This window comes from Saccopteryx bilineata, chromosome X (assembly GCF_036850765.1).
Source record: "Saccopteryx bilineata isolate mSacBil1 chromosome X, mSacBil1_pri_phased_curated, whole genome shotgun sequence".
NCBI lineage: Eukaryota > Metazoa > Chordata > Mammalia > Chiroptera > Emballonuridae > Saccopteryx > Saccopteryx bilineata.
Genome location: NC_089502.1, coordinates 103,831,469 through 103,855,678, shown reverse-complemented (window position 1 = coordinate 103,855,678; position 24,210 = coordinate 103,831,469). Strand labels below are relative to the sequence as shown.

The following is a 24,210-nucleotide window of genomic DNA, read 5'->3' as shown; positions in this document are numbered from 1 at the left end:
ATTAGTTTTGTAGAAAATCGCTTGGTCTGCAGTGTGGAGACTGCAAATGGCAAGAGTGGAATCAGAGAGAGCAGTAATGCAGGATCTTGGTGAAATGTGATTGGGGGGTTTAGTTAAAAAGATGTTTTAAAGGTAGTAATGGATCTGGAACATGAAGGTGAAATCAAGGATTCAAATGTTTTATGGGGTTTTTTTTTATTCGTTTTATGTTTGAAGAAGAAATAGTTTGAAGAGAAAATGTGGAATTTGAGAGGTATCTGTGGGTCACCTACAGTGTCTAGTTAGATAACAGTAGGATAAACCCAATACATAAGAATACTGGTATTTATCTTCCAGATATACTCACCTGTGCAAAGACACCAGATATGGTAACGGTAATATGAGTCATATTTTGTCCTGATACAGAATTATCTTCGGGTTAGATTTTTCAAATGAGAGATTACGTTAAGAAACTATTATGTTCCCATATATGTAAGAGGCATGCCCAAGGAGGTTTTTTCATAAAGGGGACCTTGTTTTGGGGGTCACAATAGTAATTTTATGGTTACGTGGTAAATTTTATAACTAGTTACATGTCTGTGAGTGGATTAGGAGCAATAATGTTGCAAACAAAGACTATGAAAGTAGTTGTCAGTTTTTAAAGCTATTTTTACTTTAATTGAAGTTTTTAAAGCATATAAAAACACACCGTTCCTAAGTGACCATCAATTAATCTTTCTTGAATGACCACCACCCAAGTTAAATAAAACATTACAGACTCCACAAAAGCTGTCGCCTCATACCTTCTTGCATCTCCTCCTCCACTTTGCGCAATTATCTTGAATTCTGTTGTCATGATTGGTTTTGTACTTTATATAAATGAAATCTTAACCATATGTACTCCTTTGTGTCTGGCTTCTTGTAAGATTCTTTTGTCTGTAGCTTCAGTTTGTTTGCAGTGCTCTATAGAATCCCATTGTGTGTTCTTTTTTCCATTCTAATGCTAATAAACAATTGGATAGTTTTCCATTTGGAAGTATTAAAAATAAGTGCTGCTACAGTTATTCTTATACATGTTTTGGTGAATATATATAAGCATTTCTGTTGGATGGTATATGCCTAAGAGTAGAATTGCTGGTCTGTTTAACTTTAGCAAATAGTGCCAGTTTTCCAGAGTGGTTGTGTCAATTTATATTATCACCAGCACAGCATACAGGAGTTCAGATTGTTTCACTTTCTTGCCATCACTCCGTATTTTTCCTGTTTTTTTGTCTTGTTTTGTTTTGTTTTGTTTTAGCCATTCTAAGTGGGTCTGTGATGGTATTGCGTTATTAAAATTTTCCTGGTTTGTCTTGTCTTGTTTTGTTTTGTTTTGTTTTTGGCCTTTGGATATGAAGTATTTTATTCTTGTTTTCTACTGAGTTCTTTATGTATTTTGAATGTGGTCCTTTGTGGGGTATATGTATTAAATATACATTAGACAATTATTTTAAAATTTTTACTCAGTTTTGTGACTTGTAGTTATATTTTATAATAGTATTACTTTTGAAATAAGACAATTACAAGTGTATTAAGTATCTGCTTAATATGTGTCGGGTGACCCACTGGTACTGGGTACTGATAGGTGCTTTACAAATACTCTCAATAACCCTTACCTCAGAACTGAAAGGTTGTTTGTGTTGCTCCCTTTACTAGAGAAGAGAGAAGGCTCAGAGAGGTCAGTAACTTGCCCAAGACCACCCTTCAGAGTAGCAAGACTAGAATTGAAACCTAGGTCTCTGGTTCCAAATCCTTTTTAACTCAGTCACATTGCATTCACAAATTACAAAGTTTTTTTTTCAGTTTTTACTAATAGTGTCAGTGTCACATGAGATTACTTACATGTTCATTCAGAAGACTGCCTTAACTTTGTATTTCATTTTATTCACTACTGGGAAATTATTAATTCTAATAGTTATCTTAACGAGGCCACATTATCAAATTTCCCAGACTCTAGACTTTTTCACTGCACTTTTAATTGAGGTACAATTCACATAAAATTAAGCATTTTAAAGTGTACAGTTTAGTAACATTTAGTACATCGTGTTGTGCAGCCATTATCTCTGTCTAGCTCCAAAATCATCAGTGCATTTTTATCCAAAATCTGCTTGAATGACAACGATTAAATTTTCTTTTTAAGATATGGAATTATCGGGGCACAAATCATTATTAGAAGAAAAAGTCTGACCTAATTTTTTTCTCTGTTGTGGGGCCTTTTTGCTATTTTAAGTAACCCTACATTAAATGTTTTTTGTGTATCCGTATCTATGACTGTGCTGTTTCTTATTCAACCCCTGCCAATTTCTAAAAGCCCAGGGTCCTGGGCACATTGTAGATATTGGTAAATATTACAATTTAATTGAATACTTGAAGGGATTATAGCAGTCAATTAGGAATCAAAATTTGAAGCCTTTCCACTAAGTTCTTTGTGCAAGCCACATTTCTTTGGGCCTCATATTACCCATCTGTTAGATGGGGAAAATATTGAACTATCTTAACTCTTTTACAGGTTTTCTGTGAACAGTTGTACTTAAATATCACACATAAAAATGTTGTAAGAAATGCCAAGTAACATCTAAATGAAGATGTATAAACTGTTTAGAAGGAAATGAATGTGATTTGGAAGCAGTAAATCTGGATTTGCTACTCACTTAGCAACCTTTAAGTGTTGGTTTTCTCATGTATAAAGCGAACCTGATAATCACTGACTGGGTGACATCAAGGATCGGCTCTGTGTGTGCTCCTTGTTGTGCAACCAATGCGACATAATTGTGCTGGTTAGTAAAATGTCATGATTAATGACTTTTCAGGACTGCAGTGTGCTAGCTTTTGTCTTGGACCACCTCCTCCCACACACCCAGAATGCAGAAGACAAGGACACACCTGCCCTGGCCCGCCTGTTCCTCGCAAGCCTGGCTGCTGCAGGGAGTGGCACAGATGCCCAGGTGGCCCTTGTGAATGAAGTAAAAGCAGCCCTGGGACGAGCACTGGCTATGGCTGAGAGTACAGAGAAACATGCCAGGTAAAATTCATGCTTTGCCTAGTGCTGATAACCAGTAGCATCCCCGTCACTGTTGGCCCATAGGGATCTTGCATTTGAATGAGAGTTCTGGTTATTCCAGCACTGTACATTCTCTGATTCTCTCAAGCTGATTACATTCGGAAGAGGTGAGTAAATCACTTAGAGTAAACAAAGGATTATTTTCATTCTTCAAGCAAGAGGTGGAACAGGTTACTCAATCTTATTTTTTCAATGATATTTAAAGAAAGAATGCTACCACCCAAGGAGTGAGTTCTTACCGGTTCAGTTGATACTTTTAAGAGGGAACAAAGCACAGGAGGGTTATTAGACAAGTTAGTGAAGATGTGGCCTAAGAATGAGTTGTATTCACATGACAGAGGTGTCAACCTTCTCTCCCAGGCTTCAGGCGGTGATGTGTATCATCAGTACTATCATGGAGTCCTGCCCCTCCACCTCCAGCTTCTACAGCAGTGCCACCGCCAAGACCCAGCACAATGGCATGAACAACATCATTCGACTCTTCCTCAAGAAGGGACTCGTTAATGACCTGGCCAGAGTGCCTCACAGCCTGGACCTGTCCAGGTAAAGTCATTCCCAAGCCCCAGCTACAGCCTTTTGCCCTTTTTAATCATGCTGCTAGTTCTCTATTTGCCTAATATTTCATATTTTTTTGGTCAGATGAGTAGTGAGCAGCCGATGTCATAGGAAAAGTTTGGCTGTAGGCGGGAACCTGAGTTTTCAGTATTGTGACTTTTAAAAGGCAATTCTTTTTTTATATATTTTTTTTATTTTATTTATTCATTTTTAGAGAGGAGAGAGAGAGAGAGTCAGAGAGGGAGAGAGAGGAGAGAGAGACAGAGAGAAGGGGGGGGCTGGAAGCATCAACTCCCATATGTGCCTTGACCAGGCAAGCCCAGGGTTTCAAACTGGCGACCTCAGCATTTCCAGGTCGATGCTTTATCCACTGCGCCACCACAGGTCAGGCTCAGTATTGTGACTTTTAAGCAAGGCACTTTCTTTTCTTTAGGCCTTAGTTTTCTTGTTTGCTGCAAACTCAGGAGTTGAACTAAAATCACTAATTTTTTTCCAAGCTTATCCCCTTTAATGAAAAATAACCTTTTATTATAAGATTAAATGGGTATCATAAGAATACAGATTAGCAAAAATAGCATATTCCTACCACCCAGATATCACTGTTATTGTGTGTCTTTCAGTGATTTTCTTCACATACATAAATAAAAAGATATATATGCTATTATGTAACTTGGGGTGGGGTGGGTTTTTAGTGTTTTTAGTTAGTAGTTCCTACTTTTATGTGTAAAAAAGTTCTATCTGATGCTCAAATCTGTATTCAAAATATTTTGTCCAAATTGGAATCCAGTTAAGGACCTTGCATTACATCTGATTGTATCCTATGCAGCTCTGTTCTAACAAAGATCCTTAATTTTTTAAATCTTCATTTCATTGCTGGTGTTCATTACACTAACTTGTTGAAGTGACCGGGCCTGCTGTCTTACAGGGTTCTGATGGTACTGTGCAGCATAGTTTAACTTGTTTCTTTACTCCCTATTTTCTGTAAACTTGTTAGAGCTGGAGTCTTATGGAGCAATTTAAACATTACTGGCTAGGGTATATCAGATGATATGCATCTCATATTACATAATGGGAAGACACATCTCTGAATTACCATTATTAATCATGATAAGATTGACCACTAGAGTACAGGAATAATCATCACTGTACTATTATATTTCACACTCTCTTACTAGAAAGTATCTGTTATTACTTTGGCATAGTACAAACATCTACTTCCCTATCAACCATATACCTAATTGATGGTCTTAATACCAGTTGGTAATCCTTGCATTTGTCAGTTCATTTCTTTAGGGGTTGTCAGTGACAACTTTCTAATTTCTGTCATTCCTTGTACATTATTAGTGGACATTTTTCTGTGGTTTAGCCCCAGTTCAAGATGGAAAGTCTAGTTATCCTAAAATACAGTTCCTACTGAAAAGGCAGGATAAAAACTCAGTTTTTTCCTTAAGTCACCAATTTTCAGAGTAAAACAAGAAATAGGTTAAATCACCACCTCAAATGTGAGTTTTTTTTAGCTTCCTTTTTTTTTAAGATTTTATTTATTGGTTTTAGAGAGAGGAGGGGAAGGGGTGGGAAGCATCAACTCATAGTAGCTGTTTCTCAAACGTGCCTTGACCATGCAAGCCGAAGGTTTCCAACTGGCGATGTCAGCACTCCAGGTTGGCACTTTATCCACTGTGCTATCACAGGTCAGGCTCTGGCTTCCTAGTTTTAAGTAGTACTACGGACCCCTGAATTTTCATTGATTCTTAAAATCAATGAATTATTTTAGTCACAATAGTTACTATCTTTTTTCAAGCTCTTTTTTGTTATACCTTTGGCCTGTGGACCTCTTCAAGCTGATTTCTTTGCCCTTTTGACAGAACCTCAGTTTTTTAAAAGGTTTAAAAATTGTGCACTCACATTAGTATAACGAGCACCATATGACTCACCTAGTCTAACCAGTGGTTAGCATACTGTCTGATTTGCTTTAGTTACCCCCTCCCATCCCATTTTTAAGAGATAAATAGGAAGTGAATCATTTGAAGTTCATCACAAACAACTTGATGCTTAACTTCTGGAATATTTTAACGTGTTCTAAGAACAAACATTCCTTTACTTGGCTAGAATACCATCATCAGCTCTACGAAATTTACTGTTAATATGATAGTACTTGATATGTATTGTATATTCAGATATGCCCAATTATTCCTAGTGTATCTTTATAGCCTGGGGGAGAGTGTTTTGATCCAGTAGCCATCACTCATTGCATTTGGTTGTCATGGTTCCCTTGTTTGGGGGGGGGGGGTATGATACTTGGCTGTTTTGAAGAATCTGGAAGGTGAGATATCCCATAATCTGGATTTATCTAATTCCTTTCTTATGGTTAGATTCAGGCTAACTTTTGGGGGGCATAAATAGTACATAGATGGTGTTTGCCCTTCTCAGTGTATCACATAAGGAGACGTGTAATGCCAGTTTGTCTTATTGTGATGCTAAGTTTGAAGGTTAGATTTCCCCTTTGTATTAATAAGTTATCTGTGAGGTGATGCTTTGAGCTCATGAAGATCATGTGAATATCTTGTGCCCTGAAGATTTTTAACTCAGTTTTAACATTGGTGATCTATTTTTATATTTAATATGTTGATTACCGATGTTCTTTTTGATGCTCAGATTATCTCAGATTTGGGGTGTGACAATGAACATGTTAATTTTTTAAAGCCTTCTTGCTTTTGAAAGCCTTCTAGTACCAATAGTATCTCACAGGCTCACCTTGGACCTTCCATGCCCCATATTTGGGATCATTGTACTCTGATAAGCCTTGTTGCCTTTCAGTGTGGATTTCTGTGTTTATTTCATCTCTGTGTCTTCATTTATCTCAGCCCCAACATGGCCAACACGGTCAATGCTGCTCTGAAGCCTTTGGAAACACTCTCCAGGATTGTGAACCAGCCCAGTAGCCTTTTTGGCAGCAAGAGTGCTTCTAACAAGAGTAAAGCTGAGCAGGATGCCCAAGGAGCTGCTCAAGACTCTAGTAGCAACCAGCAGGACCCAGGTAGGGAATCGGAGCCAATGGAGTAGAGTGCTGGCTGGGTGGGCATAGTTATTTTATGGGCATGGCATCACAAGTGTTCTGGCTTAATATTATTTCCCTGGGAACTTGCTGGCCTTCCAGAGGTCTGTCATAGTGGTGTGGGAATGTGTCCCACAAAGAATTGCTTGAAATTGCAGCCTTATTTGGCTGTCCTCACACGCAGCCTTGTCTTTTCCTTTGTCGCCCATTCATTTATTCTCTGAGAACTTTTAAACTTGCTCAGGGAAGGGGCCTTATTGTCTTCATGCTTGCCTGTTTGTGCCCTGCATGTAGGCACCCTTTTGATTATTTTTGCTGGTTGGTTGATTGTTTCAGGCGAGCCTGGGGAAGCAGAAGTACAGGAGGAGGATCATGATGTCACTCAGACAGAGGTGGCAGATGGGGATATCATGGATGGGGAGGCTGAAACCGACTCAGTGGTGATTGCTGGGCAGCCTGAGGTGCTCAGTTCACAAGAGATGCAGGTAGGGAGGCAGATCACCCAGCATATCCCTTTTGTGGTGCTGATCCAAACCCCAAGTGATGTGGGTGGGTGAGTACTTGAGATCCTTGCTGCAATGCTGTCTGCTTTGTAGAGGAGCCCAGGTGATTTTTAGTAGATGTGCATTAAAGATACTTAGATTGTATTAAATGATGGGTGGGGGTAGGATCAGGATACTGTGTACTATGATATAGAATAGATCCCAACAAGAAAGCTCAGGCATAGGTGAAAGTTTGACGTAGAAAGCTGGATTTTGAGCCCTTTGGGCCCAGGGTCTTAGAATTACTATGCTCTGGTTTTAATGGAAGCTCCTTAACATTACTGCTATGCCTGTAGCACCAGCTCTCACTGGGATATTCAAACAGCAGTCTTGTAACAACCCTAAAGAAAAGCATTGTAATTTCTGGAGCTCACAGCAGTGGTAAGAAATGAGGCCTGCAGTCCTAAGCTGCTAGCTCTAGGGATATCTGCATGTATTCCTGGACAATATAAAGCCTAACCTGGTCTCAGATAACTGGGATGAATCCATTTGAAGAACAGAGTGTGGATTGGCAGCACATGGTAGTTTCTGTGCTCTTAGCACCACCAAGTATGTGGTATTTATATATCACCCACTGTCACGCATTATCCTAGAAATACATGCTTTCTTGCTGGCTTTTTTTTTGTTTGTTTGTTTCAGTGATAGCACGATGATAGACTTGTGTGCATCTGTGTATGTTCTGTTTCTCTCCAGGTTGAGAATGAGCTGGAGGACCTGATAGATGAGTTGCTTGAGAGGGATGGCGGATCTGGGAACAGTACAATTATAGGTGAGAGCCCTAGAACTGAGTATAGCCTCTTCCTTTGCCTCAGTCTCTCTTGGGAGTACCCTTTTTCTCATCATCTGCTTGCTCAGCTCTGCCTAAGGGCTCATATAGCCAGCCTAGATTGCTGCTTGTCTTGACGTTGACTGTCTTACAGATGAGAAATTCACAGTCCATCTACAGACCTGTGGTGGGTCTGAAATATTGCCTGTGTGTGGGAGGGTGGGGGTGGCCATCAGTATAGATGATACATCAGGCACATTAAGAGTGTTTATTACTCATGGAGGCCTAGAGGAGGCTCTAGAGGCTGTAGGATGAAAAAGTGCTTTCCTTTCAGTCTTCAGCAAAATTCAGGGGCTTTCTGCCTCTGAGTCTCAGTAATGTTAAAAGAGTGATCATTCCCTAAAGGTGGCCCTTTTTGCAACTGAGATGGAAAATGGCAAAGGTACCCTACTGTCACCTGGCTCTGAGGTGTATGTGTTACTTGTTTTTATTTTATTGATGAAGGAAATCAAAAGATTAATGGAAATAAACAAATATTCTTAAATTTGACAAGACTTTTTCACACCCATTATTCTCTGTGGCTTCACAATTAGTGAAATTGGCAGGGCAGATGTGATTATCCCGTTTTACAGATGAGGAAACTGAGACTCAGACAGGTAAAGTGACTGGCCAAGCTCAAGTAGCTAGTTGACAGCAAGAGAACCCAGGTCTTATATCTGCTGGGTGTATGTAGCTACTTTAGGCACACCCAATCTGGAAAGGGAAGTCCTCTGTTGTTCAGTGAAGGCTCTGCTCTGTAACCTTCAGTGAGCAGAAGTGGAGAGGATGAATCACAAGAGGACGTGCTGATGGATGAAGCTCCTTCCAACCTCAGCCAAGCTTCCACCTTGCAGGCCAACCGAGAAGGTGAGAGTGCCGAGGCCGGAAAGGCCTCCCTTCTTGCCCTGCACGTCTGACAGATACTCCACTAGGGTTTTCCTGGAGGCAGCTGCCCAAATGTGCAGAATAAGGAAGCATCTGTCTGCATGCGCTGACATACACCATCCACTTTATCCTCAGCCAGTTTTTCAAATAACATGTTACTACTGCTTGCCCCAAAGTTTGTCACTTCTTACTTGGTTCGCTTTCTTCTCACCCACCTGCTATCATCGCTCCAGATTCCCTTACCAACAGGATGCAGTCAACAGCAAAGTAGGGCTGGAAAGGCAAGGGGGTACCAGCAGACTTGGCCAAGTCTTACACCATGGCTCCTCAAGCCTCCACATTCAGCCACCCTGCTCAGCGTGTTGATACACTGATTGGCACTTCCAGGAAATCAGGGCTGGCTCACTAAGTCTGTATATCACCCCAGATCTGCTTCTTCCTCTCCTAGAGTCAGATACCACATCGCCTTCCCACTCAATCTGCCGGCCTGCACAGTAGCCTGTTTTCTAGCTACTCAGTATAGTCCTCCAATGTGCTCCCTTTGTTTTAGATTCCATGAATATCCTGGACCCTGAGGATGAGGAGGAGCACACTCAGGAAGAGGACAGCAGTGGCAGTAACGAGGATGAGGATGATAGTCAGGATGAAGAGGAGGAGGAGGAGGAAGATGAGGAAGATGATCAGGTGAGGGGGGACTGTGTTTGGGGTTGGTTCAGACAACCTCTTCCATGGGAACACAGAGCTGGAGAAAACCAACAGTCTGGGTTGCTAGCCTCAGCACCTCCCTCCCTCATGTACAAATGTGGCCATGACACCAGACTTCAGAAAACCCTTACCTCCAGCAATTCTCCATCTCCTATTTTCCCCTTAAGGAGGATGATGAAGGTGAAGAGGGAGATGAAGACGATGACGACGATGGCTCTGAAATGGAATTGGATGAGGATTATCCTGATATGAACGCTTCTCCCTTGGTCCGATTTGAGCGCTTTGACCGGGAGGATGATCTCATCATTGAGTTTGACAACATGTTCTCCAGTGCTAGTAAGATACAGGGGCTCAGCTGGGTTTTATCTCTTGATTCTTACACCCTTCTCTAGGGTAGGCCAAGCAGTGAATGAAACCGAGCAGCTATCAGTCTGATACAGACAGCACTTCTTTTCCTTTGCTGACTTCCTGGGGCAAGAGATAGCTGAATCCGTCTCTCTCAATAAGTATATACTTAGAAGAAAGCGTTATGAGAGGCTGCTCTTGTTCTCTCCACCTTCAGTGAATGGGCAGCCATTTTAGAGCCTGGCCAACGTGATGATTTGCTTGAATTTTTAAAAAGTGGGATACTAAGGCTGACTGCATCAGGCACTCATGTGCACATTACAGTAACAGGGGAATCAGTAATCCTTGTGTCTATAACACTGGATCTTGAGCTTGGCATTGGGGAGTAGTAAATTTGAGCACATTCACTCTGTTCATCAAGGATGCATCCTTTCAGAGGAGAGGGAATCCCCTCCTCCCCCATCAATGTCAGAAGTTCCCTTTTAGCATCAAGTTCTTAAAATCAACCTGTCTTGAGAAGGCAGGTCTTGACCCCAAATCATAAGCATGATATAGCCAAACACACTGAACTATTCTGGTGGGTTATCTTGGCCAAGTTGTCTCTTACCTCTTTGAGCCTCAGTTTATCACCTGTAAATGAAAAGTTTGAAAAGGAAAAAAAAATGGGTTGGATTACTTAATTTTTAAGGTACCTTTTATTCTGTGATTTTTGCATTTTTGTGAGCCTCTATCCGTTCAACAAAATGAACAAATAGTGCCTACTTTGTTCTAGATACTGGGAAGACTGCAGTAAAAAAAAAGAAAACAGCACTTTTCCCTTATAGGAACTTATGGTCTGTTAAGAATTATAAATACACAGGAACTACATTGTAATACGGTAGGAAAGCACAGAGTAAAGGGTTAGTAAGCCAATCTGTAGAATCAGAGGAAGTGACAAAAGGGAGGTAAAGAAGAGGGAGAAGGGTCCTCAAGGTGGAGGGAGCAGCATGTCTCTGAGGGGCCTAGAAGCATCACTGTGGCTACAGTGTGGAGAATGGATTGGGAGAAGGTACTATTTAGGAGGCTGCTGCAATATCTAGGTGGAAAATGGTGGTACAAGCTATGGTAGTGTCAGTGATCATAGATAAGGTGTGGGAATGAGGGAGAAAGGACAAAGCTCAGGTTTCCGTGTGAGGAAGTAAGGCCCAGGAGACATGGTTCTGCTTGACCAACCATGGAAGAAATTTCTTTTTGGCACTGACCCCTTTGCATATTGTCCTTGCAGCAGACATCCCTCCATCCCCAGGAAATATCCCTACCACCCACCCTCTGATGGTACGTCATGCAGACCATAGTTCCCTGACACTGGGCAGTGGCTCCTCTACAACACGTCTCACCCAGGGCATCGGGCGCAGTCAGAGGACCCTAAGGCAGCTGACAGCCAACACAGGCCACACCATTCACGTTCACTACCCTGGGAATCGCCAGCCCAACCCTCCTCTCATACTCCAGAGGTGAGTTACAAAGGTTGTTGGGCTCACTGGGCTTCAGCATTGTCTTGGCCTGGGGGAAGCAGTTCATCACTTAATGCTCTCATCACACACACAAGTGACATATTTGTCCCATTTCTTTATGGACTACATATGCACCTTTTTGGGGTATGCCAAATTGTATAACATGTTTTTTTACTTTTTCTTATGTGTTCTGTGTATTCTTTCAACAGTTATTAAGCATCTCATATACCAAGCACTTAACATTTTAGATAGAACTGGATCCATGCCCTAAGGGTTAGTGTTTAGAGTTTCACTTCTAAAATTACTCTTAAGTTAGCCTGACCAGCCTGACCAGGCGGTGGCGCAGTGGATAGAGCATCGGACTGGGACGTGGAGGACCTAGGTTCGAGACCCCGAGGTCGCCAGCTTGAGCGCGGGCTCATCTGGTTTGAGCAAAAAGCTCACCAGCTTGGGCCCAAGGTTGCTGGCTCGAGCAAGGAGTTACTCGGTCTGCTGAAGACCCACGGTCAAGGCACATATGAGAAAGGAATCAATGAACAACTAAGGTGGCGCAACGAAAAACTGATGATTGATGCTTCTCATCTCTCTCCCTTCCTGTCTGTCTGTCCCTATCTATCCCTCTCTCTGACTCTCTCTCTGTCCCTGTTAAAAAAAATAAAATAAAATTACTTAAGTTAAAGAAAGGGTTATAGGTGTCATAATGGTCATTGTACATCAGACTAGAGGGGGTGTGCAAGAGAGGCATTATACCCTAACATAGTGCCTGGCATTATCTGTGGCAGGAACTGTGAAGTAGTTGCAATCTCAGCCCAAATAAAGTTCACAGACTGATGGAGTAGTTATAAAGAGACTTGCTCGACCAGGCTGTGGTACAGTGGATAGAGCATCGGCCTGGGATGCAGAGGACCCAGGTTCGAAAACTGATGTTGCAGGGTTGAGCATGGGATCATAGACATGACCTAATGGTTGCTGGCTTGAGCAAAGGGTCACTGGCTTGGCTGGAGCGCCCCAGTCAGGGCACATATGAGAAAGCAATCAGTGAACTAAGATGCCGCAATGAAGAATTGATGCTTCTCATCTTTCTCCCTTCCTGTCTGGCTATATCTCCATATCTCTCTCTCTCTTTCTCTCTCTCTCTCTCTCTCTCTCTCTCTCTCTCTCTCGTCTCAAAAAAAGGTAACCTAGACTTATATGTGGTATGATAAGTTTATAATAGTGTTTTGCATTCCAAGAGGATACAGAAAGGGTCTCAAAATAACATGTTTCAAAGTCCTTATGTACAGTGACCATGCCCACCCTATCATCACCCTACAGACTGCTTGGTCCCTCTGCTGCTGCTGACATCCTTCAGCTGAGCAGCAGCCTTCCCTTACAAAGCCGAGGCCGGGCCCGCCTCCTTGTGGGCAACGATGACGTTCACATTATTGCCCGGTCTGATGATGAACTGCTGGATGACTTTTTCCATGACCAGAGCACAGCTACCAGCCAAGCAGGCAAGTTTGTATGGTGAAAGGGAGGGTACATTTTTGTCAGGTGCTACTTTTTCCCTGCTGAGAGAAAGCAGAATAGTATCTGCCCTCCCTAAAAAAACCTGCTTTTATAATAGAAGCCAGAACCACTTACTGACTTAGCCAAAGGCAACAAAAACTTGATTATCTCTGGGTACCTGTGGTGTGCCATACCTTGTGATAGACATTGGATCCTGTTAGGGAAATACTGCTATTTTTGCATCAGTTGCCACATGACAGTGCCAAGTCTCACTCTCCTTTTTTCCTCTACAGGGACCCTGTCCAGCATACCCACAGCCCTGACCCGCTGGACAGAGGAATGTAAAGTTCTCGATGCTGAGAGTATGCACGACTGTGTTTCAGGTATGCGGCGACAGCTTTGTTATCAGGGCAGTACTGAGCCCTCCAGTGCTGGAACAAGTCTATGGAAAGCTGTTTCCCTGCTTCTCTGTGGCCACAGTTATGCCTCTTGGGTTCCTCTCACTCCTTCCCCTGAGTAGCCTCTGATCTTTGCTTCCTTGATCCAGTTGTTAAAGTGCCCATTGTCAATCACCTGGAATTCCTGAGGGATGAGGAGCTGGAAGAAAGGCGGGAGAAGCGCAGGAAACAACTGGCTGAAGAAGAAACAAAAATAACTGACAAAGGCAAAGAAGATAAGGAGAACAGGGATCAGAGTGCGCAGGTGATTTTTCAAGGCTGGGACAATCCACCTTGGCTGTGTCTGCCTTAACTTTCTATGATTTTGACATATACATGGTACCAAGCATCACTGAAGAATCCTCACATGTTCACATTGAACCTGAGAAGTTATCCATTCTAAATTTGCTGTGCACTCACTTCGTTTTGGGGGCAAGAATTTAAGCCCAGAGGGAAAAATAATTTCTCTGGGGTCCTGCTGTGGAAAATGAGCCAGAACCAGAGTGGCTCTTGACTCCTGACTCACCAGGCACACTATATAGTCTCTACCTTCAGTGACTGCAACTAGACAAGAATGACCTTCACTGTGACCATGCTTTTGGTGGTTTAATTTCATTTCTCTCAGTAGTTTGGCTTACCGGGTGTGGAGCGGGGCATACCTTACCAAGTAACCTCATTCCTTCATCTATAGATAACTTAGAGTTGAGGAAAATGTTTCTATCCTGAACCCCATCACCACATGCCGTTTTCTAGGGCTCCAAATCTCCATGATTTTGGTTTAGAAGGAAGCAAGCTACCTACCTTTTTCTGAAATTTCTGGAACCTCCAATAGTGTAGCTTTAAAATACATTAATTAAAAGCTAGTGGGAATACAGCCTGATAGATGGTGGCACAGTGTATAGAGTGTTGACCTGGGATGCTTGGGCCCCAGGTCTGAAACCCCAAGGTCGCCAGCTTGAGCGCAGAGTCATCAGCATGATCCCATGGTCACTGGCTTGAAGCCCAAGGTCACTGGCTCGGCTGGAGCCCCCAATCAAGGCATGTATGAACAGTAATCAGTGAACACTTCAAGTGATGCAACTGCAAGTTGAAGCGCTTCTCATCTCCCTGTTTGTCTCAAAAAAAAAAAAAGCTAATAGAAATACAAAGAAATTAAAACACTTTAGTGAAACAGTTTATTACACCCCACTCAGTAGTTCCAAAATCAGATTGACTTAAAAGAAGGGTTTGAAATGTTCAGTTATGGTAATAAGCTAACAAATACTTTTGTCTAGAACTTTTACCTAATAAATAGTAACTTTTTAAACACAAGAAAGGGGATAGAAAATATGCAAACCTAGCAAATGATTGAAAAAAAGAGTGGACAAAATGAGCTCAAGGAAGAAGAATAAACATAGATGAAACTTTGAGAAAGTCTTGCTGGTTTCCTAATTGTGTTCAGGTCTTGTCCTAGGGCCAGGCCAGCTCTGAAGTGGTTTTATTATCCTTTCCTCTCATTCTTTAGTCAGCCACCTGGCAGTTTCCCTCTTGTCCCCAAGCTGTCCTTGAACATGAATATGTATTAGAGAAATTGGCTATATATTCGCACACTAAGTTGCTCATCTTCCATTCAGGTCATTGAACTCATAGATGGAACATGTGAGGTGGTTACTCTTTCCGTTCACCTCTATCTGTGTGCCTGCTCAGTCCCACATTGATCGGTGTGTTCCTTCTCTTTGCAGTGTACTGCATCTAAGACAAATGACTCCACTGAACAGAACTTCTCAGGTAACTCTCCCTTCCTCTTCCCCTTTTTGCTAATTGATTAGTTCTTTCTCCTGACCCTTCTCCAAATAGCTGGCCCAAGTGGGCTGAAGATGAACACTGGTGCTCTGTGGGATGAGGTAGTAGATTGTATAGTTTTAGGGTCATACCCCATCTTGGAGATAACTATACAGTCTACTGTCTTTCCCACGGTGGTACACTTCCCCTCCAGCGTGCTCTTTTCAGCGTCTCATTCTGATTGTGCTGTGCTGCCTTCTGGCATGTGTAGTGAGGCCATGTGTCCTGTCGGTGACCACCGTGGTGTAGTGCTTCATGAGAATACCTCATGACAGTGGTTCCCAAATGCTGGTTTTCGGTGGAAATGAACAAAATAAGAAAGGTTTAATGAGTATTTCAGAAAGCTGAGTTTATTCTACTTTTAAAGGGCTTTTTTTTCTTTTTTAAAACTTTTATTTAAAAAATTAACTTTTAACAGGGTGACATTGATCAGTAAGAGTACATAGGTTTCAGGTAAACATTCCTATAGCATTCGAACTATTGATTATGTTATATACCCATCACCCAAAGTCAAATCATTTTCTGTCATCATATATTTGTCCCTCTTAAAGGGCTTTTTTATAGAGCTGATGGCCTTTCTAGTTCTTTGGTATAGAAATATTCTTATGAAATTATATTGATATGATTTTTTTCTTAGCTAAATTAAAAGTTGGTAACCCTATGTTCGTCTCGGTTTACTTTTTCCTTTCTACATAAATTTTATGAAACTGTGATCTAAAAGTCTACGAACATTATCTTGAGCAACCTGCTATCGGGGAAGGTAGCTCTGTGGCCTAATGGTATTACTACTATATGCTTTCTATTCTTCCTTCTGATCTTAATGTCAGTAGCCATTTTGTGGGTCTGATAGGTCCATGTGGTATTATATGTCTTCCCCCACCCCTATTTCCTCAGAACTTCTGCTTCCCTATACCTTCTGTCTCCTTTGGCACTTGAGTTGGGAAATGGTTGTACCAAAGCCTACACAGTCTTTTTTAAAGCAGTGAAAGAGGGTAGGTGTCCTGGTGCCCTTGATCTAGCAAAAGCTCTTTGAAAGAGTTGGTCATCCAGTAATATGACCTCTTGCCTGCTGCCCTTCCTAGAGGATACTGCTCATGCCGGGGTGAGGTAGTAAGTTGTATTGTTGTGGGGTAGGGATTTTAGGCCCCATTGAGAAGATAACTATACAACTTACTACTTTCCCTGGTGTGTGGCATATTCACACTTAGTCTTGGGACAGTTGTTTCCATCAATCAGAATTACAGATTAATCAGGGCTAGAAGAAAAGGGTGGTTGAAAGGGGTAGATGATATTTAGAGTGGAGCAAATATAAAATGACCTGAACTTTTTCTCTTCTTTCTGGGGCACATAAAGGATTTAATTTTTAGGATGTACAAGGGATCTCCAATTCTTAGGACTAAGATAGCACTGTGCTTTAGCCCTTATCCTGGGTATAGCAGGCCAGCCATGAGCTATTCCTAGAAGCAGTTGGTGGTTGGGAGGAATTGTGCATCCCTGGCTGGGTGGGATACTTGTCAGGCCACATGTGCTGTTTGAGTAACTCCCCAGGTCCTTGGCTAATTGCCCCTTAACATACCTATTGTTGTTCTTTCCGAGAAAGATGGGACTCCTATGCCTGACAGCTATCCAACAACCCCATCCTCAGCTGATGCAGCTACATCTGAGTCCAAGGAGACTCTTGTCACTCTACAGCCCTCACAACAACAACCAACACTCCCACCCCCACCAGCCTTGGGAGAAGTCTCTCAAGAGCTGCAGTCCCCAGCTGGAGAAGGGGGGAATTCTGCACAGCTGTTGATGCCTGTAGAGTCAGAGGAATTGGGTCCCACAAGACCAAGTGGAGAAGCAGAAACGACTCAGATGGAGTTATCTCCAGCTCCCACTATAAGTGAGTAGAAGTTTCCAGGTTTTGGAGGTGAGGTAGTATAGGAGGGGAGCATGGACATCCTTGTAGTTTATTGTTCTTCTCTTACTTTGGAAAAATAGTAGAAGCTCAAGTCCTCATAGTGGGATCTCAGCTTGCACATTAGCTTTTTAAGCTAAAATTAAGATATTTTGCTTGTGTCCTTAAGTGATTGATTATACATCTGAGTGTGTAATGATATTAGTGATGCCAACCATTTATTGTGGCAATCACTCTGTGAGTTGGCTATTGTGCTGGGCTTATTATTTGATTTCTTTAGAAGAACCTTCCCAAAGTAGTTAGTGTTATCTCCATGAATAAACTAGAACTTATTAATTAGCCCAGGGTCATTAAGTGGTTGAGCTGAGATTAAAATTCAGATCTATGTGACTAAAGCTTGCTCTCCTTCAGTAGTTCTAGGGATGGCAAGCACCTGACCTCACACATACAGCTCTCCCATCCTGGCAGACATTTATCTCATGGCACTGTTTCCCATTGGTCTGAAATGGGGTCTCAAAATTCTCAACAGTGTCCCAACTGGGTAAATTGAAACTTGTTTGCCATTGCTGCTTTATACCATGTCTGTGGTGTGATCTGGAAAAAACTTAAGATGTCGGGGGTTTTGTTTTGTTTTGTTCCTTCAAAGAACCTTGCTTGTTGAGATAAGTAGAACCAACATGCATGTACAAATGGTGCCTGTGGGAAATCTGCAAGTGACAGGAGCCCTGACCTGGGGTGCCTAGGGAAGAGTTTCACAGGCATGCCTGGAACACCATAAATGTTCAACGGGTGATAGAACAGACTTGAGCTGAGCCTTTTATAGTAGATGAAATTGAGGGGGAACATCAGGCTAGTGTGGCATGAAGGTAGAGAAGTGAAAAGTCTAATCTGGCTGCTTCTTAATTCCAGGCAGAGATCTAACCTCTCCATGTGACTTCCTCCTAGCCTCTCTTTCCCCAGAGAGAGCTGAAGATTCTGATGCACTGACGGCTGTCAGCAGTCAACTGGAAGGCTCTCCGATGGACACCAGCAGCCTGGCTTCCTGTACCCTGGAGGAGGCTGTGGGGGACACCTCAGCAGCTGGCAATTCTGAGCAGCCCACAGCGGGCAGCTCGACTCCTGGGGATGCCCCACCAGTTGTGACAGAAGTGCAAGGCAGGGGTGATAGGTCAGGGGAACCTGCCCAGGCCTCTGATAGCGGGTAAGCACTGTGTGAGCAAGAGGAGGGTGAGATGTGTTGGTGGGTGCTCTGAGCCATGTCCATACTTGTTAAGTAATGTGTATGCTTCTTACGCTGGGGGGCTTCAGCCTGGCTTCTCTGAGAAGGGGTGTTGTAGGAGAATTTTACAAATGGGAGAACATAATACAGAGAGAACAACAGGAAAATGATTTCCTTTAGCTCTACCTCTGCATCCTCTGAGAATTCTTCCACCAGAGAGTCTGCTGTGGCCATTTCTGGAACAGATTCCCATGGAATCCTAGAAGAGCCCCTGCCTTCAACAAGCAGTGAAGAGGAAGATCCCCTTGCAGGTGAGCTATGTAATTGTTCATGCCATCCTGGGGTCGGTTAGACTTCTCGTAGCCCTTAGTGTGGAAGTGCCTACCAGTCAAATGGTTCTGCTCAGGAGAGCAGGCATATGTGAGGGAGGAGGGCCTGTAGGGAGGGTATGCCGACACACAGTGCAGTGAGCCCCAGCTTTGGAGTCATACTGATCTTCGCCCAAACCCTCCTCTGCCACCTGTTGCCTGTAGGACCTGGGACCATTATGTAACTTCTGGGCTTGATATTGAAGGGGGGTGATAATAGCTTCATGGTAGGGTCTTGATGAAGGTTACGTGACAATGTATACACAGACCTGGGCACATAACAAGAGCTATTCTGAGCCTGGGCAAGGTGGGTGAGCCATGTCTGTGTGTCCTTTGCATGCATTGAGGACAAAAACAGCTGGTTTCCTCAGACAAGGCCATGGGCTAGTTAGTTACACCTTAGGCACCAGTAGAGGTGTGAGTTCCTCCAAATTTTGCATCTCCTTCAGGTATCAGTCTCCCTGAAGGTGTAGACCCCTCTTTTCTGGCTGCTCTGCCTGATGACATCCGCCGAGAAGTGCTACAGAACCAGCTAGGCATCCGTCCACCCGCCCGGACTGCCCCCTCCACTAATAGCTCAACTCCTGCAGTGGTAGCGAATCCTGGCGTGACGGAAGTGAGCCCTGAGTTCCTGGCCGCCCTGCCTCCAGCCATCCAGGAGGAAGTATGTGAGCAGGAAGCCGGTGGGGCGGCTGCCTGGCGCCGCGTTCCCCCGTTGACTTCTTCTGCTCCGTAGGTGTTGGCACAGCAGAGGGCTGAGCAACAGCGACGGGAACTGGCACAGAACGCCAACTCAGACACCCCCATGGACCCTGTGACCTTCATCCAGACTCTGCCTTCAGACCTGCGCCGTAGTGTCTTGGAGGACATGGAAGACAGCGTACTGGCCGTGATGCCACCTGACATTGCAGCCGAGGCTCAAGCACTGAGGCGAGAGCAGGAAGCCCGGCAGCGGCAGCTCATGCACGAGCGGCTCTTTGGGCACAGCAGCACCTCTGCTCTCTCGGCCATTCTCCGGAGCCCGGGTATGGAGGGGGGCCGGGGGAAGGCTCTGGAATGCTGAACTTTGGCCACTTGAGGCTCTGTTATTCCCCTTTGTATTACCTGGACTTAGCTCACCACCCCTCCTTTCCAGTCTCAGTTCCCTTTTTTTCCTTCTAGCTTTCACCAGTCGCCTGAGTGGCAACCGTGGAGTCCAGTACACTCGCCTTGCAGTGCAGAGAGGTGGTACCTTCCAGATGGGGGGTAGCAGCAGCCACAACAGGTATTTTATCTGTCTTTTTTCACCCTGTCATACCATCTCTGGTATCTACAGCTAGTTCAACTCTCTTAATTTATAGGTGGAGAGGCTGGATTACCTCTCTAGGCTTTTCCCTTGAATGAGTAGGAGAGCCAGCTCTTTGGAATTCCCTTCCGAAAGCCACACTTTGGTTTACTGTAGCTATGTACTATAGAAGGTAAGGCAGTGACCCTTTGCTAAAGCTAGCAACCTTGTTCATGTTGATGATTTCATACTCAAACCTGCAATGTCAGGGTTTCAAACCTGGGACCTCAGCATTCCGGGTCGATGCTCTGTCACCTTGCCCCCTGGTCAAGGCACATATGAGAAACTATCAATGAACAACTAAAAGTGATGCACCTATGAGTTGATGCTTCTCATCTCTCAAAAAAAAAATAGGCAAGGCAGACTGGTGCTAGCTGTGATTATAACAAGGAAAGTCACCTCCCTTCTACAGAAATAGTAAAACAAAAAGCCACTTGGCCTTTGTGATTGTAGTATCTAGGCTGTGGAATTAGAGAGGAGGTTTTTTGGTTTGGGTTTTTTTTATTGTTGTTTTATTGTATTTTTCGGCAGTTAGAAGTAGGGGGGCAGTCAAACAGACTCCTACATATGCCTGACCGGGATCCACCCAGCATGCCCACCAGGGGGCAGTGCTCTGCCCATCTGGGGCATTGCTCCATTGCGACCGGAGCCATTCCAGTGCCTGAGGCGGAAGCCATGAAAGCCATCCTCAGCGCCCAGGCCAACTTGACTCCAATGGAGCCTTGGCTGCAGGAAGAGAGAGATAGAGAGAAAGAAGAAGGGGAAGGATGGAGAAGCAAATGGGCGCTTCTCCTGTGTGCCCTGGCTGGGAATCGAACTCGGGACTTCCACACGCCTGGCTGATAGTGCTCTACCGCTGAGCCAGCTGACCTGGGCCAGAGAGGAGTTTTTTTTATTAACTAGGCTGAAGGAGAGTGGAGTCAAATGTGAAGGGAGTGATCAGTTCTTATATAAGGCAAGCAACCCCCATGGTAGTCTAGAAAAGGTAGAAAGAAGCATCGTCTCCTAGGATGCCGGGTGCAGTCTGATTTTACCAATTGATGATGCAGACCTGGGCTGTAATCTCTGCTCTCAGTTATGTGATGTAGGGAAAGTTACTTTTTTGAGCCTCTTGTTCATCTCAAAATGGGTGATTCTCTAGTCTTTACACGCAGCCCCTTGAGGAAGCTGTTACAGGCATTATAGAGTGCCTGGTACATAATAGGCACCCAAGAGCTGCTGTTACTGTTTACTATTAAGAGCCCTTGGACAGAACACCCTCCATTCTTAAGCTTCCTTCGAGGTATGCAGCTCATCCACATCCTGATCCTAGACCTGTAGCTGCTCTGAAACCATGCTCTGTTCCAGGCCTTCTGGCAGTAACGTGGACACACTCCTCCGCCTCCGAGGACGGCTCCTTCTGGACCACGAAGCCCTATCTTGTCTCCTGGTCCTACTTTTTGTGGACGAACCAAAGCTAAATACTAGCCGTCTGCATCGAGTACTGAGAAATCTCTGCTACCATGCCCAAACCCGCCACTGGGTCATCCGCAGCCTGCTGTCCATCCTGCAGCGCAGCAGTGAGAGTGAGCTGTGCATTGAAACACCCAAACTCTCCTCAAGTGAGGAAAAAGGCAAAAAGTCAAGCAAGAGCTGTGGGTCAAGCAGCCATGAGAACCGGCCCCTGGACCTGCTGCACAAGATGGAATCTAAGAGCTCCAACCAGCTTTCGTGGCTCTCAGTATCCATGGATGCGGCCTTGGGCTGCAGGACTAATATATTCCAAATCCAGCGTTCAGGTGGGCGCAAACATACTGAGAAGCATGCGAGCAGTGGCTCTACTGTCCACATCCACCCCCAGGCTGCTCCTGTTGTTTGCAGACACGTTCTAGACACACTCATTCAATTGGCCAAGGTGAGAGCGTAAAGGAACCCTCCTCCTGGGGTTGGAAGAGGGATGGCAGCCGCAGCCTAGATGAATTCTGAACTCTGAGGGAGTTAGAAGGTCTTTCTTAACCTGTTATTGTTGAAACCTGTATTGTTTCTGGGAAACTGTCTAGTAAGTAACTTTGTGGGCTTTTTGTTTTGACTCTACAGTATTTATTATGTACAGTATTCTTATTTAACCATCAAAACAACCTTCAGTGGTCTGTATTACTTCCATTTTACAGATAAGGAGGCTGGGGTACAGAAATTTTTAGTGGCTGTCATGTGGCTAATAAGTGATGGAGCTAACTTGACCTAGAACTTAGTTTAGTCTTCATTTGAATAAGCATTGCTGTCATTTGTTGAGGGCCTACCTTGTGCCAGAACCCATGCAAAATATGTGATGTTCCTTAATCTCTTTTAACTTCACAAGGCAGTATAATTGTCTTCCCCATTTTATAAATACAGATTGTTGCTCAGAAAATTTGCTAATTGTCTCTCCCTACAAAGCGCTTATTTCTTTCTAGGCTGCTTCACCATCCGTTGGCTAAGCTGTATGACATCTCTCCTGTTTACCAAGGCTGTGCAAAGGAGTAGAGAGCCTAGGAACCGTTTGTCATTCCTTGTCAGGAAGCTGTGTTTTCTGTGTAGACCCCCTAGACCAAGCTTGTTCTGTTCCCTGCAGGTGTTTCCCAGCCACTTCACACAGCAGCGGACCAAAGAAACAAACTGTGAGAGCGATCGGGAAAGGGGCAGTAAGGCCTGCAGCCCATGCTCTTCACAGTCCACCAGCAGTGGCATTTGCACAGACTTCTGGGACTTACTGGTGAAACTGGACAACATGAATGTCAGCCGGAAAGGCAAAAACTCCGTGAAATCAGTGCCAGTGAGCACTGGTAGTGAAGGGGAATCTTCCCCATACAGTCTGGAGGCCTCTCCCCTGGGGCAGCTCATGAACATGTTGTCACACCCAGTCATCCGCCGGAGCTCCCTCTTAACTGAGAAACTCCTCAGACTCCTTTCTCTCATCTCAATTGCTCTCCCAGAAAACAAAGTGTCGGATACACAGACTAATTCTGGCAGTAGCAGTAATTCCTCCACCACTGTAAACACCTCAACCACATCTACTGTCACCGCTGCCTGCAACACACCCACTCCCCCTGCTGCAACCACCCCTGTCACTTCTTCTCCTTCCCTGGTTGCTGCCACGGCTATTTCCACCATTGCTGTAGCTTCCTCGACCACAGTGACTACCCCTACGACTGCTACCACTACTGTTTCAAGTAAGTGTGGACGTAGGCTGGGAGCTATGGGGGGGGGTGTGCACCTCTTTACCCCCACCCCAGCCAGTTAGTCCGAAAGAAATGATAATGATCAGCTTGGTTTGTGTTTCTGAGACCCAAATGTGTGCGTTTATTCTGGTCCTCAGTGCCAGTTCTCTCTCTGCCCTCCACTCCTCCTTCTCCTTCTTCCTTCCTCCTCCCCTTCTCCCTTTCTTACTTCCCCTCCTCTCTTTCCTCCCCTTCTCTCCCTCTCTCTCTCTCTCTCTCTCTCCCTCCCTCCCTCCCTCTCACACACGCACACACTCCTACGAAGACCAGCAGGCAGTCACTGAATGTGGCTTCTCCTAGGCTAAGCACCAAAAGGAGGAGAGATAGAAGCTTCCTATCTTCAGAGAACTCAGCCTTTCCAGCCTGGATGAAGGAGCCAGTTCTCAAAGGAAAGAGTTCAGGAGCAGGCGGGATGCAATGTGAATTGGTAGAGCAGAGTAGGCAGGCTGTTGCAGGAAGGGAAAGAAATGAGCCCTTTAGCAGACTTGTAAGAATTATATGAAGAAGTAGATTTTGAAGAGGGGGCTTTCAGAGGGAACTCTCTGATAGTAGGGTAGCATTGAGAGAAACATCTGGGCTTCTTTCTCACTTTAAAAGATACATCCATTTGGTTGGGTGGCTGGATCTTCATTTTCACTGCTTGGCCATTTTGAAGCCCTGGACAATTCAGTGATTCCTTGGTTCTGCTGCTTACGTCTTTGGCATGTGAGTCTCCGGCTGACAGTGTTCTGTCTGTTTCCTCAAAGCTACTACTAAGGCCAGCAAATCTCCAGCGAAGGGGGGTGATGGGGGCAGCAGTACGGACTTTAAGATGGTATCTTCGGGCCTCACTGAAAACCAGCTACAGCTCTCTGTGGAGGTAAGTCCAAGCGCTTCCTCTCCCAAGGTTGGAGTTAAAGGGTAAACAAAAGTGGATAAGGTCTTAATTCTCAACTTGGGGCTTACTTCTC

At 44.2% G+C, this 24,210-nt stretch overlaps 1 protein-coding gene across 12 annotated transcripts in view; it reads left to right on the top strand.

Moving 5' to 3' along the window:
* Positions 1-24,210, top strand: part of HUWE1 (HECT, UBA and WWE domain containing E3 ubiquitin protein ligase 1) — a 179,513-nt gene that overhangs the window by 143,755 nt on the left and 11,548 nt on the right. For 9 of the 12 annotated variants that reach the window (XM_066249119.1, XM_066249128.1, XM_066249122.1 and 6 more), the window contains 22 exons: positions 2,829-3,040; positions 3,440-3,622; positions 6,499-6,671; positions 7,026-7,174; positions 7,925-8,000; positions 8,805-8,903; positions 9,472-9,605; positions 9,794-9,962; positions 11,236-11,464; positions 12,779-12,957; positions 13,246-13,335; positions 13,500-13,654; positions 15,111-15,156; positions 16,811-17,098; positions 18,023-18,314; positions 18,513-18,643; positions 19,150-19,364; positions 19,437-19,725; positions 19,862-19,964; positions 21,372-21,918; positions 22,615-23,212; positions 24,007-24,119. In XM_066249119.1, coding sequence (XP_066105216.1) covers positions 2,829-3,040; positions 3,440-3,622; positions 6,499-6,671; positions 7,026-7,174; positions 7,925-8,000; positions 8,805-8,903; positions 9,472-9,605; positions 9,794-9,962; positions 11,236-11,464; positions 12,779-12,957; positions 13,246-13,335; positions 13,500-13,654; positions 15,111-15,156; positions 16,811-17,098; positions 18,023-18,314; positions 18,513-18,643; positions 19,150-19,364; positions 19,437-19,725; positions 19,862-19,964; positions 21,372-21,918; positions 22,615-23,212; positions 24,007-24,119 — 4,470 coding nt within the window. The remainder of the gene's footprint in view (positions 1-2,828; positions 3,041-3,439; positions 3,623-6,498; positions 6,672-7,025; positions 7,175-7,924; positions 8,001-8,804; positions 8,904-9,471; positions 9,606-9,793; positions 9,963-11,235; positions 11,465-12,778; positions 12,958-13,245; positions 13,336-13,499; positions 13,655-15,110; positions 15,157-16,810; positions 17,099-18,022; positions 18,315-18,512; positions 18,644-19,149; positions 19,365-19,436; positions 19,726-19,861; positions 19,965-21,371; positions 21,919-22,614; positions 23,213-24,006; positions 24,120-24,210) is intronic. The other 3 variants (XM_066249126.1, XM_066249124.1, XM_066249129.1) reach the window with 3 other exon arrangements.